Raw genomic sequence first — 22,221 nt, forward strand, 5'->3', positions numbered from 1 at the left:
GATTCCATTGCTGATATGACAAAAATAAAAAATATAATTGACGGTGGATTCTTGGTAAAATGACTAATAGCTTTAGCTAACACTACTCAAGGTCAAATACTGTTCTTTTAAAGGCTTGCTATGGATTTCTATATGTACGACAGCATTTTCAAGAGGTATTTCAACTGAGGATGTTAATCGGACGAGACGTGGACCGGCCCAGCGCATGCGCACTATCACCCCCAAAACGCTCCATGCTCGGATCGAAATATATTATTTACTTGCTTTCTAAGACACCTTCAGAATCCTCATTGCGTAATAATTAACACAAATGACCCAATTCATCTCAGTGGCTTACACAATGAAGATGTTATTCATATTTTAGATATGGATATACCTGGTATATCTCTATATAAATCTGAACGTGTGTTTGTATATGCAAATCTAATATCCTTCATATAATATTAATGAATTATTAGTAACAATTGTCATTACAAGATCTTACAACTATTTCAACTCTCAGTATTATTTCCCACGTAATTTGTCATCATATTTTAACAAAATTAGATAGTGTTTAATACAAGAATTACAATTATACAACGTACTATTCATGCCACTGTTATTCACATTATAATTTGTCATTATGATCTCCTTCATGTATCTAATAACATTTCATACTCTCTCATACACATTGCACCCTCTATATACACATTTCCCTATCTATATCTGTATATCTATCTGTGCTGTGCACCATACACCCTGGGTAACATATATGTTCACTACGCCTGCTGTCTTCCCTATAGGAGCATTAATATTGGACTGCGAAATATACCTTTATTTATATATATATATCGTTTTACATCACCTTCGTCTACACTATATCCTTTAAATGCACATTACACTAAACTATAGAAATGCGCACTATACACTATATCATTACTAGATTTACCAAATGCGCACTATACACCCTCTAAATGCAAACTACATACTCTAAATGCGCACTAGGTATTTTAAATGCGCACTGCACCTATTAAATATTCAATATAGCTTTCTAAATGCTCACTAAACCCAGGTTTGTATTATTGAACTGTACTTCATAATCTAAACACACACACACACACAAAAGACCAGCTTAGAGTAAGCTGCTCCATCATGGAAACCCCCACTTAAAGAAACACATACGGAAACTATAAAAAGTTAATTAGCTAGCGAAGAGGCTCGTCCCAAAAATGCTAGGGCTTGGGTACGACGAGCGACTAATAGAAATGAACCTCACAACGCTAGAAGAAAAAAAAGTTGTAGGAAGACATGAAAGAGGCGTATATATTACTTAATTAAGGGGATTGACAGTGGAAATTGTGGAAATGTTCACTTTGAATATCAGTAGAACGAGAAGGTTTGGGTGGAAGCACGAGACTCGGATGAGTCAAAGAGATGTTAGAAAGTTTTCATTTAGCGTGAGAGTAGTGGGAAAAAGGGCTAAGTTGTTTAAGTTTTTAGTTTAGTTCATTTATTATGCACACCATACCCATCCTGTAGGCGGTAGGGAAAATGATTACAGAGGCACATAATTGGCACAGGGATTCCATCCCAGAAATCATTTATACAAGTTAGTCTTGAAGATGTAGTTACAAAATTGAATGTGACTCATAATTCATAATTTTAAAAGTAGATATGATAGGGGAAATAGGACAGGAGTTCTTGCTTTAAACAACCGACGGCTACATAGGCCAGGTTCAAGAGTTAATGCTCGATTCTGCAGGCACAAGTGTGATAAACCCATGGAACCACCTACCCGTCGAAGCTGTAAATGCCAGGACATTACTGTAGCTTATATATACATATATTATATATCATTAAGATATTATCTATCTATAGAGGGGTCTCCCCCAATGGTCGAACTAATGCAGAATCATTACAGAATCAAAGAATCATTACCGAATCATTAAGCGAAAGGGAAATCTGCCCAACCATTTCTATACCGCATCTAATCCGGGAACCCCGATTGTGAGTCGAGAAAGAGACGAACTGCACTAAAAGAATACAGTTAGATAAAAGTTAAAGAAAAAAAAGATAAAAGTTAATTTAAACTAGCCTAACTTAATGGACACACATTTGGCCTAAAATCAGAAATGCACGAATCGACTATTTTTTGTGTATTTTACCGATAAATTATAACAGCTATACTGCTATAATTTCTTGATTTATAAACTTATATTGTGGAAAATATTTAAGGTATCATGTTTTCTATTCTAAATGATCAGTTCCCACGAGGACTCGAAATTGTGAGGTGTTTGTAATTATTCTGATGACGTGAGAGTGTGCATGCCTCTCACGATCACCACTCTTGCTTGACCACTTTTATCAGACATTCCTCGCCGTGACCACATGTTCATGTTCCTCCTTAGTTGTTGTTGTTTAAGATTCAGCTACTTGGAACTTTTTGTTCCAAGTAGCACTGGCTATGGTGAGCCCGTTGTGGACTTACCTGGCATAGGAGCGGGGCAAGTAGCACGGGCTATGGTGAGCCCGTAGTGGACTTACCTGGCACAGGAGCGGGGCAAGTAGCACGGGCTATGGTGAGCCCGTAGTGGACTTACCTGGCACAGGAGTGGTGCCGTCCCCACTTCTCGTGACTCGAGCTGAACTTATTTCTCCTCACGTAATTATTTCACCTGTCTCGGTGAAGTAGTTACGTGAATAGTTAACTGAAAAGCTATATAGTGCTGCTTGGTATGGGTGGCGGGGCACAAATTATTAATATTAATTTAGAATGAGACAGGAACAATGAACAGGGAACGCATCCATTCAATTCTGAAATTCAACATTTTAATTTGTAGGTTCGTCCTCTTAACCCCAAAACTCTCGCCCCCATTGATTCATTTCCTTAAAAAATGTGATTTACGACTCATAATATAAATAATATATATAAATCATAACCAAGAAGGCGTGTAGGAAAACAATCGCCTATTTTTAACATATTTATTTACAAATAAAAGCAAACAAAAAGAACAAATAAGTATGACAACAACAAGAGAAGACATTGGTGCGTGTGTGCGTAGCGGAGGAGGGGAACATCCTGGGCAATTCCCAGCTAGCAAAACACATCCATGAACCCAATAACTTCTATCAACGTTCGGGAAATTTGCGCAAATAACGCTGATGTAGCAACGAATGAACGCTGAGTCAACCTTGATTAAACGTTATTCAAACATTGTTTGTCATCGACCCGAGTGGGCCAGCCAGAGGCTTAGCGCCCGAGCAGGAATATCCCTGAAAACAAAAATTCGATCGATTGAGGTAGCCAGCCAGCTCCTGCTCGATGGGCATCTATGTTGTGCCTGACGCTGCTTCCTCCAACCACTTGGGCTGGACGGTAGAGTGACGATCTCGCTTCATAGCTGGTTGGTGTTCAATCCCCGACCGTCCAAGTGGTTGGGGACCATTCCTTCCCCCGTCCCATCGCAAATCCTTATCCTGACCCCTTTCAAGGGCTATATAGTCGTAATAGCTTGGCGCGTTACAATGTTAATTCTCTTGCTACGCTGCTTGATGTGGAAATGTGCGTAAGAATGGACAAAAAGCGACCTACAAAGTTGGGATTTTTGGTAAACCGTGATAGTGATTTTAATAGATTTAGGTCTAGCTATAGTGACCTTGAACGTTAATATGCACCTTGGAATTATTATACATTTTTAACTCTGGATAACATATTGATTGTAATTAACTCTTGCAGTGCGGCACTTCCACTTTGGACCCATATTTTTATTGGCTCTACAGAATAAGTCGGTTACAAAAATAGGACAACAAATATTTCCACAACTATTCTCTCCCATATTGTTAAATTTGCGAGAAGGAAAGAGTGTATTATTTCCACACGTTCTATGAAAAAGACAACTGGAGGGAGTTTGTGGCCTCAGCTTCTAGTTGATGATAATGTCAATGGTTTCCAAGAGACACACTTGTTGGGAAGATGGTGGAGGTGACCATCTGCTGTGACTCAGTGTGGAAGGAGAGCAAAGAGACAGATGGGAGGAGGTAAGCTGAGTGTAGATGGAGCCCAAAACGGGAGACATCTCCCGTCACGCAGGGTGCAGTCGCACCTCCACAGATCTCCAGTATCAGCTCTTGATACTGGTAATGGCTCAAAAGGGTCACCATTTACGGGCTATTCATGCCCGTGCCACCTTTTGGGTGGCTTAATCTTCATCATCATCTTGGAGCCCAAAGGGATCCACACTGACAATAGGGATGCCGAGACGGGAAACTCTAGGGTCGGACCAGGCATGGAGGAAGAGAACCAGGCGACACACTAGAAGGTGAAGGGACGACGACGTTTCGGTCCGTCCTAGACCGAAACTGGACTGGTCTGGTCAACATACTTTAGCCACGTTATTGTGACTCATCGCCTGCACATGGAGGAAGAGAGCTACGGGTGGGTGGAAGGGGACGCTAAGGTAATTATCAGAAGAATTATCAGTCATTACGACTATATTGCACATGGAAGGGATGAGGATAAGGATTTGGGATAGGACAAAAGAAAGGTCCGCGGGCCCCCCGGATTTCTCGAAATCCAAGGGCCCATGGACGGATACCTGGAGCCATTGACCTCTGGCAGGTCTCGCATCTGGGATTCGAACCCAAACTGTAGGTAGATAAAGGTAACAATGTAAGGGGGACAAATGGCTTCCTAGAGCCTAAACCACATAGATACAGACACGGTCACAGACTCGGACACACACGAACTCAAGACAGACAAAGGCACACAAGGACTAGCACATCTGTCCTACCTACTATCTGACGTAGGTACAAAGGATGGAACATTGATCCGTGGTCAGAGTGTCCGAGAGGGTCAATCCCAGCACCAAACTTTGGAGGGACAAGGGGGAGGGAGAGGGAGAGGTGGGAGGGGGAGGGAGGGACAGGTGGGAGGGAGACACCGACGTGAGGTCATTTAAATATTCCAGAGCAGGAGGGATGGTCTGAAGGACATGTTGTTCTTGTGTTCAAGGTACAGGATAGACAGTTCCATTCTGAAACGAGTACAGGATCGCGAGAGCGCAAGGTGACTACCACTGCAATTAATGCAACGAGCTGATGTTGTTGTCGTTATAGATTCAGCTACTCGGAACAAGTTCCAAGTAGCACGGGCTATGGTGAGCCCGTAAGAGCTGATGGGATCATACACATGACTTAATATTGGTGGACTTCTACTAAAAGGGCAAAATATCTTGCACATGCAGGCTAACCATAGCCCGTGCTTCTTGCCCCGCTCCTGTGCCAGGTAAGTTACGGGCTCACCATAGCCCGTGCTACTTGCCCCGCTCCTGTGCCAGGTAAGTTAGGGGCTCACCATAGCCCGTGCTTCTTGCCCCGCTCCTGTGCCAGGTAAGTTACGGGCTCACCATAGCCCGTGCTACTAGTAGCTGAATCTATAACAACAACAACAACTTGCGCATGCGCCAGCTGGAGCAACATGCCCAAACTTCCAACATGTATTGCACTGGTTTAGGAAGAAGACATGTTCTTCGACAGAATATCTGACACCTTCCCCCTCACGAAGACAAACCAAGGCTGGAAAGGTTCGACTCTCCCATACAACTTTAACACCAGCCAGGGTGGTAGACCGGTTACTACGAGGGAGCAGGTGAATGTGCTCACCTTGACAATGCGGCGACTCTGGTATTCTAAGATCGTCTTAATATCGATATGTAAATCCTGAAGATCCCTGCATCCAACGGAAAGATGAGATAGGATAACTATATTCCTGTATCTTTACCGGAATACTGCAGCTGTCTAACAGTGTAACTCAGATATTTGAACGAATGGATCTTAATTGAATTTATCCTGAATCTCTTGTTTCGTTACGTATATGGCTAGGTAATTAGGTAGATACAAATCTGTCCTATAATGAGACTGTTTTCAAAGTTTGTTTAGTAAATTAAGAATGTTGGTAGTTGTTATACAACCAATCCCTCGGCCTTAATTTATAACTGTTCTGGTTTACCAATACCTTTGTTAGTGTATTTTATAGGACCAGAGGTGATGCGTGACAGTGTAAGGTCGTCCATATAGAACAAGGTCGTCAAAACAGTGTGGCAAGTAAGGTCGCCCATATTATATGATGCGTTTTGTGGCAGTCATTGTTGTTATATTCCCAGGGGTTAATATATGCAATTTGGATCAATTGTTTTGTGACCTATTTTTTGTATAGTCCTATTTACAGTCCACTTATTAAACTCTTTCTACTTGTTATCTATTTCAATTGCGTTCCTTCTTACTCTACCCCCTTCCCTGGACCACCATACAATGACCATAGAGCCCTTCTTTCGTCTGACCACACCCGCACATCTTTTCCCATCGCAGCCATAGATGACCACACCATAGAAATAGCCTAAGCTACTCTATCCCTTTGAGATGTATTTCTTTCTTGTCTCAATAAACATACTTGAACCACGCCATGCCGTCTCCATCAACCCTTCCCCTCCCCCCTTCACACCGCCATAACCTCGCAAACAACACCCCCTTAACATCTATTCGACCACCCCCCCCCTCCTCTCCAACGACCTCAAATCAGATTCAGATTCAGATGTTTATTCAGGTAAGGTATATACATACAAGTGATGTTACATTAATGGATTTATATATAGATAGAGCTAGTACATACAATGCCTAAAGCCACTATTACGCAATGCGTTTCGGGCAAATGGCTACATCACACCTCATTCCCCCTCCCCCCTCCCTTACCACACCCTCACCATCATACTACACAATCTAGACCACCACAAAATTTGGCCCACAGGGTCTGACTGACCATATGCATAAAATATTGGCTGGCTGAGGGGCGAGTGCCAGTGGCGCCATCTATTATTCAAGACTTTCCTCGCATTAGTCCTCACGCAAGTGTCACACAGGAAAGTTTTTTGTTTTTGCTTTTATCAAAGTTTTGTGTGAGGGAAATCCCAACTGTTTCATCTCCGATGCCTTTCTCCTCTTGGTTCAAATTACAAAACGTGAAAATATTGACAAATTCCGCGACTTTTTGTTAAAATCACAGTGAAATTTCGGCTTTGCCCGAAACGCTATGCGTATTAGTGGCTTTAGGTATTGTATGTACTAGTTCTATCTTTAAATCCAACATTATGTTTGTAACTCATCTTCAATGTAAGTACCTTTACCTCAATAAAAAATCTAAATCTAAACTTTAGATCCTGACACTTGCACACACTTCACCCTTCCTTACATATCGAACCTGCAGTGGCCGCATCATCCAAAAGTAATGTTAATTCAACGTTACTTTTTAATATTGTGTTAAGCTCCACGTCACCCTCCTCGGGTCCCGTTCTAAACTTCCTGACAACTCTCAAATACTTTACCCACACCTATCTTAACTTTTCCTACACGTCTTTGCACTTATCGAGAACTCTCTCAGATTCTTCACACGACTACACATCCACATGCCTTTCTACAGTTACTGTAACACATCCCCCAAACACTCCTATAATTCCCAGACATCTCTCTAGCTACGTAACTAACACTAACACATCCCTACAGTTCCACACACCACTTTGCGCTTTCCAGCACTTTATCAAACCTCTTTTCACTTCTCCACGTATGTTTGACAAATCTCTCACCCTGTCCATGGAGGACAGAAGAAAATGTATATATGCCCATTAGCATTGTAAATGTGTGGCCACGTCTGTGGTAAAAAATAATAATAACAAAAAACTACTCCACGTTTTCAAACAAATTTGTACCCTTCCACACTGGCCTCTACCCTTCCACACTGGCCTCTACCCTTCCACACTGGCCTCTACCCTTCCACACTGGACTCTACCCTTCCACACTGGACTCTACCCTTCCACACTGGACTCTACCCTTCCACACTGGACTCTACCCTTCCACACTGGACTCTACCCTTCCACACTGGCCTCTACCCTTCCACACTGGCCTCTACCCTTCCACACTGGCCTCTACCCTTCTCCACTCCTTTGCGTTTACCCACATTACTCTCTACATCGCCATTTATGACCTCTCGACACGTTCCACACACAACTTTCTCCCTCAGTGACTGCAAGAATAGTGATGTCGGGTGACGCATCAGTGATGATGGCTAGGCTAGGCTTGAATGTGGTTTTGATGCTTGGCACCGAGGATTTTCGTTATTGATTTAGGGGAAACGACGGCACTGGTGCCGGGTGGCCCCCCGCGTTTCCGGGATGGGAAAAACTCAAACCTGGGGGCTAATTGTCACCTGTCAGGGGAAGACTATCATGCCTTGCTTAGATTTTACCTGGAGTGGGTTCTGCCAGTTTAGGGATAACTTAGAGCGGCCCTTTCCCCCCTATATCCACTACAACCCGGTTGATCTGGCACTTCTTGCAGAAACGGTCTTTTTTGTTTTTAGATGTCCAGTTTTGTTCCGTAAATATTTCCAGATTTATTTACAACATATATATTTTTATATTGCTATATCATATATAGCAACATACCATATATATTGCTATATATAGCAAGCATATACTGTAAAGTCATGAACATAAAGTCATAAAGTTCATACAGTGTTCTCTGATTGTGCCAGTTGCACCTCTACTCTTCACTAGCTCTATTCTGCATTTCCTGCCATATTGCTTGATCCAATGTGTTGTTATTTTACTTTATAAAATGGCCTTCTAGTACCTTCCACTTATATGTGATACCTCTTTCGTATCCTTTCTAGAGAGCACATTTTCAGAGCTTTGAGACGGTCCCAGTAATTTAGGTGCATTATCATGTCTATGCGTGCCGTATATACGTATTCCTTCTTTTTTCAGTACTCTCTCCTGCTCTGAAAAGGGAAGCGAGTACCGAACCGTACACAAGATGGGAAAGCACAAGTGATTTGAATAGTATGAGCAGTGTAGTGAAATCCCTGCATTTGAAGGCTCTCATAATCCATCCTATTATTTTCCTGACACCATACTTGCTTGCTTATGCTCACTGAATATCGAGTCATCAGACATTATTATTTCCAGATACTTTACATGTTTTCCTTTTATGAGTAGATCTGATTGTGTCTTGTACCCTGTATTTCGTTTAAGTTCTTCATTTTTACCATACCTAAGAACCTGAAATTTATCACTGTTAAACATAGTGTTATTTACCGTTGCCCATGTGAAGACTTAATTAATATCGACTTGTTTTTTAATGTCTTCTATAGAAGTAATTCTCATGCCGATTTTTGTTTCGTCTGGCAAAAGATAACACTAAGCTGTGTCTGAAGCTGTATTTTTGTCTGTATCTGATAATAGAATCAGAAAAAGTAATGGTGCCAGGATCGTGCCCTGAGGTACAGAGATTTTCAGTGTGCTTGGAGTTGATTTTATTTGATCAACTGTTACTTTTTTCGCAATTTGACAGGAAACCGAATATCCATCGCCCTACTTTGTTATTCCCATTGATCTCATTTTATGATCTATTACACTATAGTAAAATTTATCAAATGTTTTTGCAGTCTGTGCAAATCCACTTTGATCTGAGTTTCGAAGGTCATTCTTCTTCATAAAACTGTGGGTTTTGACTCCTAATCACTGTGGGGTCAGTATTTTGGTTATCACATCCTAATCACACTTCCAAAAGACTTAATTGTGTGTGATGTTAGTGGGACTGGTCCAATAATGACGATTTTTTTATTAATATAAAGAGAAGAGCAAGATACAGTGGCTAATTGATTATTGCAGTGTGTGTTCATTTAATAAAGCCACTAATACACAAAGCGTTTCAGATATGACAAACTAAATCAGTTTTAAGTTGTAGGTTTGATGGGTTAGATTTGCCGAATCTAAGTAGTTCAGGTTGATTTCCTGCTATAATGTTATTGTTTGTTATTCTCCATCTTACACTGGGTAGATTAAAGTATCCAAGGAAGATTATATCTGGTACTGAATTTTCTAGATTATCGAGGCAGTTATCTATTTTATGTCCTCTGTGAATTCCTTAACTGTTGCGTGTGGTAGTTTGTATATTAATAATTAGTTTTTTTATCTACTTTGGTTTCAAGTACCTCTACAACGTTATTTGTAGAGTTCGCGAGCTCTGAGCATACAAGATCCTCTTTAATATACAAGCCTACTACTCCATGTTATGCATTTACTCTATCACATCAATATTAATTATATCTGGTATCCTGATCATACTGTCCAGGTAGTCTCCTGCATGAAAGCTCCAAATACTGCATTTGCTTCCGAGAAACAGAAGCTTGTGTCCTGGCATCCTTCAGTGAGGTGAGCGCCCGACCCCTACACAAGTGACCAGCTGGAAGACATCACCCAGTGACACCAGACCAGTGAGAAGTCGTGTAAACTCTGGGTAGTAAGTGGTAAGTAATTATAGGGGGGTAGAAGTAGCCTAAGCTACTATATCCCTTTGAGATGTATTTCTTTCTTATCCCAATAAACATACTTGAACTTGAAGTAAGTAATTATCAAAAGAAGGCACCAAGTCGGGAAGGCTATGTAATGAACTACCTACATAAGGTTATGTAGGTAGACTACCTACATGAGGTTATGTAGGTAGACTACCTACATGAGGTTATGTAGGTAGACTACCTACATGAGGTTATGTAGGTAGACTACCTACCTGAGGTTATGTAGGTAGACTACCTACATGAGGCTATGTAGGTAGTCGAACGAAGTCCAGGACAATCTGCAGAACTGCAATGGCCTATCTTAAACTCTAGCTCTCTTAAATGGGTAAAAGCATCTTCCAGTAGCCTTCGGTAATGCAGGAGACAAACTCCCACCACGCCCCGACGTGCCAGGAACCCACCAAGACCATCCAATTCATGACCGGACACCGGCGACTGTATCCAATCGGAAAACGAAAAATCTATAGACTTTCCTGCCTCAATATGATAACTGCGCCAGACTTAGTATCAATTTGGGCCGTTTAAAAGGAATATCCTGACGACAGTACCGACGCCCAATGGTTAAAATTACATCACGTGTTCCGGTGGTCCCCAGGCAGAGCAGGTATATAGGTGTTCAGCCGTCGGCTCGTCGTGTAGATTGAACCCCCCAAGTCTCTAGATGTCGAGTTGTGAACTTGTGAATGTGGCGGCGAGGGCAGGATGTTGTCTTGATGACGTCAGATGGTCGCTTGTGCCACTGTTGCAATGTTTCCGTTTTCTATGTTTCGTTTTCTGGGTAATTTGAATTGTTTGAATAGGGGGGGTCACATCTATTTTAATACTTAGGACTTGCAACTTCACCAGTGTAATCAATGCTATCAATTTATAGTGTAGTAATTATGTCAAACTCAAATTTTACTACAATGTACAGTACCTAATAATATTTTCACTTTTATTACAGTACTGTAGTTAGATTAAGGACCTGCCCGAAGTGCTGCGTGTGTTAGTGGCCATGCAAGAATGTAATGTTCAAACACAAATGTTATGTACTATCACAGCCCAATGTACCTTCTTATATATAATAAATAAATAAAAATAAAAAGTATAATCATACAGTATAACACTTGGATGTGATATGAGGACAAGGCACTGGGATATAAGGGCAGATTGAAGGAATGGTGCCCAACCACTTGGAGTGTCGGATCTTATTTCAACCAAGCCAGAGGCGAGGGTGTCGCTTCACCGATAAGTTCAAGTGGTTTACTAGTACAGTACTGTATTGTTTCAAATTTAAAAAGTGTTGTCCCAATTGAAAACTTGTTTTAAGAATACTGTATAACCATGTCCCCACAGACTTGCCATAAAAATACAACTAATTCTCAAGTGTTCATTCAAAGAGTGATAGACCTCCTTTATCACTTTGGGTAATGAAAACAGATAAAATGATAAGATTGAAATTGCTTAAAGCACATGTTCCAGGAGTAGACAAACTTGCCACTACTGGAGACAAGACATACAAAAAATAGAAGTTCCAATGTTCTGCACTTGTCTGCACTGCACAAATATCTTCCCATTAAAACAAGTATTAATGTAAAAATTAAGGTAATTCAAAGACAGATAAGGTTTACTGTTTATTCAAGTACCCTATATACATTACAGAGCCTTTGTCAATCCCAGCTTGGGAAGAAAGGCATTTCAAAACTTTATTACCAGCTAAGTCCTTACAGGCTGGCTGATCCAAGTGCCTCAGGCAGTCATTCATTAACCCCATGATTTGAGTAAAGCATTAGTCAAAATGTCATCTAATACACAACGAAATCACAATAGTGTGATATATTTATGAGAAAATGTTTGGAGCAGGATGTTTGGGATGACCCAGGATGCTAGTTCAATCCTGCCATCCTGCTCCAAAGATTTAATTCAATTTTCTTAATCTAATACTGTACTAAAAATTAAACGAAAAAAGTGTCGGCTGTGCTTGCAAAGCCAGCAAATGTTTCTAATTGATTTTATGATGAAAATATGCTACAGTATATACATAAGATGGATTAAATCACTGAAATACAGTATCTGTATGTGCATCAATAAATTCCCTTAACCAAATCAGGAAAATCTTATTTATACATTATATATTTTACAAAAGTAAATCTATTGAAGGAAAGGTATAAGAAACTCTTAAAATAATAAGATTGAAATCGTTCACAGCCACCATGCCCTTAATTCCGGTACATAAATCAAGTCTATTGACCTGTGACATTTGAAAACTGATGCTGCTTCAAAACCTTAACAGATGCAGCATAAAAACCATGAGCTTCTGGTGGGCACAAATTGCTATTCTCTTACATATCACAGTCAGACTAGACCCATAGCAGGCACTGCCAAACAGAAGGCTCACTCTAGTTCATGTGAGATCCATGCAAACCACATATATAATGCCTAATATGCTATGCAAAGAGTTTCTTGAATTTAGTAGATGTACGTGCCATCCAGCCATTCGGATGTTCCTTTTTTCTTAATTTAGGTCCAAACATGCTATATGAACTTTCTAATATTTCTAATATAAGCCACAGAAACTTTCACAAACTAAACGTTTCCATGAGTTATACAGTAATAATTCTACAATTGTTCTTGGAAGCTATAATATAGAGAGGCTCAAGGATCTAGAGAGCCTCTGGATAGCCATTAAGGTTCTACAGAGCCCATTACTACCATAATCAAAGATTTCTACAAATCACCTGGCTGTGGTTAAAAAGATGCCAATGAACAGCCAGAAAGGTTACTATATAGCCTTTGGCTAGCACTGAATGTTCTAAAGTGCCTCTGGCTTCTCAGAAAGGCTTCTATAGAGCCTCTAAATTGCCATGAAGAATGCTAGCAACTACACAATGATATCTGGGTCTTATTCAACTGGTTACTCATACAGTGCACCAATACATTAGACAGACTTGATAACACAAATTATATTTTTTTTGGAAAGGAACAGGCCACAACATACAGTACTAATGTTAAATGAGGTCCCCAACTACTTGATTATTTTTGAATTCACTAAACAAGTATTTAATTTGAGTTTTAGTATGCAATAATCAACTGAGTGAACTAACAATATTAAAAAAAATAGCTGTGGAAAAAGCTAAATGAAAGCGAATTCTTTTCAAAGCAAACATATAAGTTGAAGCTGTAGTGAAATAGAAACTAATAAATATAATACATGACAAAAAGACATGATATACTTCAAATAAGAATCCAGATTCAAAAATATTTTGTATACTATTTACATTCCCAATTACTGAAATACTGTACTGAATATGGATAAAAAATCAATGTTTAGAGATCTACTACAATGGCCTTTAAAGCATTGCTGAACTTTTAGCCAGCTATTATGTGGCATTTTTCATCTGGCCGTATATTTTTGGTTATTGAATCGAGCCATGAATTTGTAGGAAGGTAGGTTAGCAGAAACATACTATGTCATGTATGGAGCCTTTATTCACATACTCTTGAAGAGTTATGTTAAGAGCTTCTGAACCCACTTCCTTATCTCTGACTAGTGCTTAAATTGCTCATCTGATACACTAAATTATGATCTGAGAATTTATTTGAAGCATACTTTTAGTTTTATGACTGCAGTTCAAAGTATGAAATACTGAACATAAATAATATTGGTTCTAGTTCACACAACAGTAACCTACACTGTACATGTCTCCGTATGTGCTTTCATATGCACTCGACAATAAGCGTATACAGGTACTTAATACACATATTACTAAATATATATAATATTTAGTTACAACCAATGACACTAACTTAGCTAAGACAGTGTCTAAATTGACATAAAATATTTATGTCCCAATTTTCTTGACTGAAATTAATTACTACACTATACAGTATTAAAATCTCATTGAAAAAAAATAATTAAAAAAGAAAAGATTGTATTTACATCAGCTCAAGAAGCAACTATCTCATTGAAGTCAAAGGAACTACAGTTCTCTTTTCAAATTATCAAACTAACCAGAAATTTAGGAATTTTATATCCACAAAATATAAAAAATTTAGCAGATTAAGAATATTTTTATTAATTCCTGAAACACCATATTAATAGTAAGTTATGGAGTAAAATCTGTACCTATTGTTTACATTACAAAGGGTTATTTAATGATACAAATAATGTATGCAGTTAATTGTGCAGGTATGTAGACTATGACTTAAAGGAATGAACAAATCAACAAGGGCCTTGATGATGAGGGTTCAAACCTATGCACTGAGTGTCCCCAGATGCCCTCTAGTCAACTGTACCACAACATGGTCAAAAGAATTGCAATCTGGAGTGCTACTGCCCTCACGAGGATCCCGAGGCTTCCACTGAGGCCTAACCGCTCTGTCAACCAAATAGTTGTACCTCTGACTACTTCAATGCACACAGAAATCACAATAACTTGATACCATATATCATGTTATATATATATGAACAAATCCACAAACCCTTGTGGATTTGTTCATTTGATATACAGTACCATACAGTACAGTATCACGTTATTGTGATTTCTGTGTGTACTTAAAGGAATGTTAATACAATAATATATTCACAAAATAATTAAGATGAAACTGCTATACTGTACAGGGAGTTAGATTGAGAAGCTATGAATCAAGATGATATTGATAGCTGTATAATCATTAAAAAAAATTACAAGTCTGAACATTAACACAAAAAACTTGATACATAATTAGTAGTTTGAAAAAATATATGTATCTTAAACAAATTAATTTAACTATATACAGTAGATAAAATAACACAGTGCAATAATACAGAAATTAGTCCAGGCTCCATTATTATAAAATTAACAAAATAATTTATTTTAATTGACAATAGTAATTCAAAATACTGTACTTGACAAAGCTCTCCAGTTCATTATCTTGATTTTATCAATTGTAACCCAGCTCCATGACAGCAGTATGTGGTAAATGGGATGGCGATGAAAGGCATAGTGATAAGGATGATGAGGATAGTGATGATATTGATGACGACAGTTTAACCAGAGGAGCGTAGGCTACACAAATAATTCTGTATTAATTACCATGTTAAAAAATGAGATACATCATACCTTACTAAAGTAGGGCAGATTACAGTACTAAGTAGAGAGTCATCGTAACTGAATGGGGCAAATTTGTTTAAACAAGGATATAACAGTACCTCACTTAATTGGGACAATTTTGTTTTAGTGATACCTTGTGGTTACGTTGTGTTGGTTTCGGGGCTTAGGGTCCCCGTGGCCCGGTTATCACCTAGGCCTCCTCGTTGCTGGACTGGTCAACCAGGCTGTTGGACGCAGCTGCTCGCAGCCTAACTTATGAGTCACAGCCTGGTTGATCAGGTATCCTATGGAGGTGTTTATCAAGTTCTCTCTCGAACACTGCGAGGGGTCGGACAATTATAATTGCAGATATACAATATCACTTAATTGGGACAGATTTGTTCAAAACCCCCTCAACCTTTCCCCTCCACAGGATATTAAATGTTATTAAATAATGTATCTTTTTTTTTCAAAGCAGGGCAGCCCATATGGTGAAAACTGCTTAAATACTAATATGGAATTGCAGTATCTGGCTGATTTAAAGTCCTCAGATTTAATGCCCTGCTGGATTTAACGGCTGGTTTTGAGATCCTTATTTACCGAGTCAATATCTTGTAAAGGTAGATTATGATTGGTATTGAATTAACGAGGCTTGCAACTAGGTAGACAAACAACTATCATTGGGATTGTTGTGGTATAACTTCGCCCTTGTTAGGCCAATAAATTCCACAATGTGTTTGTTTGGGTGTGGGACTGTTCCGCGTTTTCCTGAAATGACTGTAGAGATGTATCAGTGTGTCTCTGCAGTTGGCGTGGGACGGATGAATGTCTGTGAATGTGGGTGTGAGGGGAAAAATGAGTGTGCCTCTGTCAGGAGAGAGCGTACTGTAGTCGAGTCGGAAGGAGTCAAGTATTGGTGGGTGGAATAGGAAGTTTAATGTGTGTGTGTATGTGTGAAGAGGAGGGGTAGAGGGAGTTGTATAATTTTCAATAAGAAAGTATCTGGGGGTCTGAGAATACTCAGAATTACTCTGAGAATTAAAATATTACCAACATTTAACAACTTTGGATTTAGCAACCAATTTAATTTAAGGAGAAGGGGTATATCCCCATACAGGTAATTAAATTGAGTGGATACTGTATTGTATTTTAAAACAAAAGGGTTCTGAAAATAAGTAACAATTAAACTGAATAATCAGACAAAAATTATATAACCAGTAAAAAGAACAACAGTGCCAAACTGCCTGTTACAATCTTTCATTGTTTTAGCTTCTAGAGACTAAATACTTAATACTTTTATTATTTTTAACATTATTTTTTTTTGTAAAAAAATACAACTGGCATCTAATGAACTAACAAAAGAATTCTACCATCATTTGTGGTGATTTACATCTAACACAACAGTTTTTAACTATATCATGTATTTCTACAGAGTTTTATTAAGGATGTACCATCCCTGCAGCTGTCAAGTTCCAATACAAAAACAAACTTTCCAACTAGCGATGGCAAGCCAACACTGAAAGTACAGAATTCCAGATTTTCCAATTTTCAGTAGCTGACCAATTTTCCTGGCCGATGTTACTGGAAGCCGAAAGCAGTGATGTTTGATGTTAACATCAATGTCTTTCGCCTCAACATTTCAGTTTCTTTTGAGCCACATTTTAGACAAGTAAAAAATGGCAATAAATGATACGGTATTATTACACAAAATACTGCATATGTATTACAAGGGAGTTTTTATTTTGTAATTTTAAATTATGATATTGTTTACGAGCATGTAAATTACAGTATGGTACTATATCTAAATTTCTGCCTGAGCCAGTGAAGTTACTCTGAGATGCCCATAATACTTGTTATTCATTTGTACAAATATAACTAAAATTGAAACAACACATTTATCTGGAAGTTGCATTAATATAACGAACTAAAGCAGCCAAATAATAAGTAATGCATACGTTTGTGTATACAGTATTTGTATATATGGTTAAGTTTGATTCAGTTGTTTAGTAGGGGCTGAGTACATTATTTTATTATTTAAGATATTGATACTATGAGAAATGTTCTGCTTGCTGCCTTTACCTGCTGCAGCCACATAATTAAGCAATCTATACAGCATTACCTTCTTTAAATGGTTATTTCACAAAATAAATTTGAAAAAGATTATGATAGATAACACTGAACAAAAAACACTTCATTAACTATCTATTATTAGTTTTCTTTTTACTAACCAAATACAGTACTGTACACGTAGAATAATCATTAGTCTAAAGGAAGAGTAGAAATTCTGGTTATTTAACAGACACCTAAAGTTAAAATATGTTTATAATGAAAAAGGCAGGTTACTACTCTACTACTCTTGTATGTTAATACATCATTTATTTATAAGGCTGCCTGCCTATTTATGGATTGAAGATTAAGGGGGAATATTTACCCTCAAAGAAACACACACAATAGTAAGATAATGCTGAAACTACAACATCTACATATCAAGTTCTCTGACGATTAATATCTTTGAGTCAGCCTAATATGTCTGTCACCTTTGTTATTATAGAAAAGATTATTTCTGGCTGGTCTGATTAACATATACAAAGGATTGAGAGACTTTGCCAAGCAAAAGAATTAATTGTGCTGTACAGGATCAAATGAATATTTGACAGGGTTCCTATGAATAATATATTGAGAGATTTGTCTGTTTTGTATGTTGCATTTTTTAATCACATTTCATCAAAGTAACTACTGCAAACATCTACTACACAAATGTGGATGAGACCAGTATGCTAAGAGAAACAAGATACTGTAATATATTATTTGAGAGCAAGTCTATATTAGTGATAATTCTATAGTGAAATTATTTGACCTTAAATAATACTGATGCAGCATTGAGAGATATCAGTGTCTGCAGATGCCTTTGCCACATATATGTGGCAAAAATGATTGTGGCACTTTTCATTAGTTATCTGCCTGACTTAACTTGGAAATCTTCCCTTGTATCAAAGGCTGAGGGTTGACAGCATTATACAGGAGGGATGGGTGGGTTGAGGGAGACACAGGCATTTCAGGTGTTGGTAGATATGAGCTCAGTGCTTAAAAGGCAGGTAGAGTGCCAGCAGAAGGGACCAACATAATAATACAAGTCCCGGCACTAATGTTGAGCTTGTGTCGCCTACACCCATCTGCTGCGCAATGGGCAGCTTGTTTTCACCGTCCGTTGTGGTGGCTAAGGAATCCAACTTTGGCTTTTCTTCTGAGGTTGCTTCTCCTTCGGGGGATGGTGTAGTGGTCGTTGTGGTTGTCGTTGTGGTAGAGTGGATGAGAATTTGTGAGGAAACAAATTCTCCTTCAATCTCAGTGTTATTGGAAAGATAGTAGGGCCTGGAGAAGTTAGCTCGGAGTTCAATCAGGTGTTTGTGCATGTGGAGGCCAGTGATTGCACGTGGTCGACGCTCTCCATCCTTATACACAGCTGTAAGTTTGGCCGAGTATGGTGCTTCATATTTTTGCATGACAGCAATCAGCTCCACATTGATTCCAGTACCAGCTGGTAATTCAAATTCTACCCGTTGCTGCTCTAAGTGATCTAGTTCATTCTCACTGCCCCAGGTGATGTCTTTAATGTTACCTGATGGATCTGTCACAGTAGCGTCCAGACCCGTGACAGTGCCTCTCACACGGCCCCAGTAGATAATTTCCTTGACAGTGTAGTCCAGGGTGTCACTCACCAGCTGGTCCTCATTCTTGGAGTTGGTTAGTGTGGTCAAGGAGACAACTTCTTCTGATGTCACTATCTGGCTGTGCTTTTCATTACGGACTACCTGATCCACTTTGTAGTTTATTGGTTCGTCCTCAGTCAGAATGATGGCACTCACCTGCTCGTGGAACTTGCCATCCTTCAGCAGGTAGGCTCGACGTTTCTGCACATCAACATACCCGGGGAAAATATTGCCTTCATCAGTCTTGGCAATAGCCAAAAGCACATTTGGCGTGGCAATGCCACGAGAAGGAATTGCCTGAAGGTTGTCCCAGTCTACAGTCACCACTCGGGCTGATTCATTGATAGACACGAGCACTTCATATTCCTTAATTTCAAATACTTTATTGATGAATGGAATATGGCAGAGGCTGTCTACCACAGCACCCGCTATCATGTTGGCATGCTGTCGAGCCCTGCACCAGAGGGGACCACCTTCAGTAACAGAGAGTGCATGAGAGGGTGGTGTCTGGCCAGCATGGAGGTCCACCCATTCAAGAGTAGAGGTGGTGAGGAAACTACCAGGCTTTTCCATGATCTTGGCCATCTCCACGCCATAGCAGCATCCCACCAGCACTGCAGCAGTCACCAGGTACACACACACTGAAAAACATAAAGGGAGTCAGTCAAACAGGACTAGGTAGACTCGGTAACAATGGCAACGATGAGTTGAATAGACACCAAGTACAGAATGAACACAAAGTAATGCAAACATTTTTGTAAAGTTTAATAATAACCCTTATACAGTAATTCAAATATAATTTCAAAATAAGAATAAACAAGTTCCTCAATGACAAGATGAATTCTTGTACCTTGCTGCAACACTTAGTCAAGTGTGGCACAGTGGGCTACCTACTCGATCCACAATCGAGGATCCTGGGTTTGCTTCCTGTGAGAGTCAGAAATGGTTAGGCACGTTTCTTTTCACCTGATGCCTCTCTTCAATTAGCAGTAAATAGGTACCTAGGAGTTAGGCAAATGTTACAGTCTAGGGAAGGTCAGTAGATGACTTAGAAAAACTTAAATAAGCTTGAATACCTGCTTCCTCTCCCCGACAATGGAAACTGGAAACTGTGAAAGCAGCAGATTCCAATTTGTTCAATGAAGACAACCTTCTTCTCTGATTCTAAAGGTGCAAACAAAGACATGAAAATTACATAGGATTATACAAAAGTTGTGAGAGCACGTTGAACAGGACTGCATGGCGGTGGAGGCTTTACGGGGTATTCATGCCCATGTCACCTTTTTGGGTGGCTTAATCTTTATCTATCAATCGGTGGAGGCTGTATTATAGATCAGACACACCCTCGTCACACCTCCCCAGCTACAACACTCAACCTCACTCCAACATACATACATACATATATATATATTATATATATATATATATATATATATATATATATATATATATATATATATATATATATATATATATATATATATATATATATATAACTGAAAACTCACACCCCAGAAGTGACTCGAACCCATACTCCCAGAAGCAACGCAACTGGTATGTACAAGACGCCTTAATCCACTTGACCATCATGACCGGACAAAATGAGGTGATAGCCGAGGCTATTTGAACCACCCCACCATCGGCACTCGGATAGTAATCTTGGGCATAGCATTTTACCAAATCACCTCATTCTTTGCATATTGTCCTGGGGACCATTCAGGCTTGTTCGCATTTGTGTTCCTCACGTGTGCCCCAAAGAATGAGGTGATTTGGTAAAATGCTATGCCCAAGATTACTATCCGAGTGCCGGCGGTGGGGTGGTTCAAATAGCCTCGGCTATCACCTCATTTTGTCCGGTCGTGATGGTCAAGTGGATTAAGGCGTCTTGTACATACCAGTTGCGTTGCTTCTGGGAGTATGGGTTCGAGTCACTTCTGGGGTGTGAGTTTTCAGTTGCATATTGTCCTGGGGACCATTCAGGCTTGTTCGCATATATATATATATATATATATATATATATATATATATATATATATATATATATATATATATATATATATATATATATATATATATATATATCCATCATGCCACCTCTCTCTCTCTCTCTCTCTTTTTTTTTTTTTTTTTTTTTTTTTTTTTTTTTTTTTTTTTTCCAGGGATATTCCTGCACGGGCCCTAAGCCTCTGGTTGGCCCACTAAATGCCACCTCTCGTGGTCAACTCCAGCCTCATCATGGAACTGGTTTATGTTAAACTAATTTATTTTTGCTTTACAATGTTTATATTTCAACTTCAGTTTGTATAATTCACAGCTTTCTCTTCTCCCTTTCATCTTATTTCCCCCTTATCATCATCTTTCTTTCCCCTCTCCCTATTTATCCTCCCCCCTCTCCCCATCTTTTTCTCCTCCCACCTCCGTTTTCACATCTCATCTCTCTCTTCCCTCACCTATATTTTCCCCCTCTCCCCAGGGAGTGTAGTCTATACCAACCGCCCGCCCAAACACTGAACAATTAAAGGAAATAATATTTAATTTGCATAGTAAAGCTGGCGACTCGCTTACCCATTTGTGGCCCCAGACTAACCATTTGAGGCCCAGACTAACCATTTGAAGCCCAGATTAACCATTTGAGGACCAGACTAACCATTTGAGGCCCAGACTAACCATTTGAGGCCCCAGACTAACCATTTGAGGACCAGACTAACCATTTGAGGCCCCAGACTAACCACTTGAGGCCCCAGACTAACCATTTGAGGACCAGACTATCCATTTGAGGCCCAGACTAACCATCTGAGGCTTCAGACTAACCATTTGCGGCCCAGACTAACCATCTGAGGCTTCAGACTAACCATTTGAGGCCCAGACTAACCATTTGAGGCTTCAGACTAACCATTTGAGGCCCAGACTAACCATTTGAGGCTTCAGACTAACCATTTGAGGCCCAGACTAACCATTTGAGGCTTCAGACTAACCATTTGAGGCTTCAGACTAACCATTTGAGGCCCCAAACTCATAAATTGAGCTATATTTTAAGAGCTAAACTCGGACACTCGCTCGCAAACTAACTCTCTCT

General features: G+C 39.4%; 1 protein-coding gene across 1 annotated transcript in view; it reads right to left on the reverse strand.

Annotated features, from left to right (window-relative positions):
- Positions 1-11,984: 11,984 nt before the first annotated feature.
- Positions 11,985-22,221, reverse strand: part of LOC123746838 (uncharacterized) — a 73,985-nt gene continuing 63,748 nt past the window's right edge. Inside the window, exon 2 of the mRNA XM_045728634.1 lies at positions 11,985-19,786. Within this exon, the coding sequence (XP_045584590.1) occupies positions 18,513-19,786 (1,274 nt within the window). The 3' untranslated portion in view covers positions 11,985-18,512. The remainder of the gene's footprint in view (positions 19,787-22,221) is intronic.

This window comes from Procambarus clarkii, chromosome 93 (assembly GCF_040958095.1).
Source record: "Procambarus clarkii isolate CNS0578487 chromosome 93, FALCON_Pclarkii_2.0, whole genome shotgun sequence".
In the NCBI taxonomy this organism is placed as follows: Eukaryota; Metazoa; Arthropoda; class Malacostraca; order Decapoda; family Cambaridae; genus Procambarus; species Procambarus clarkii.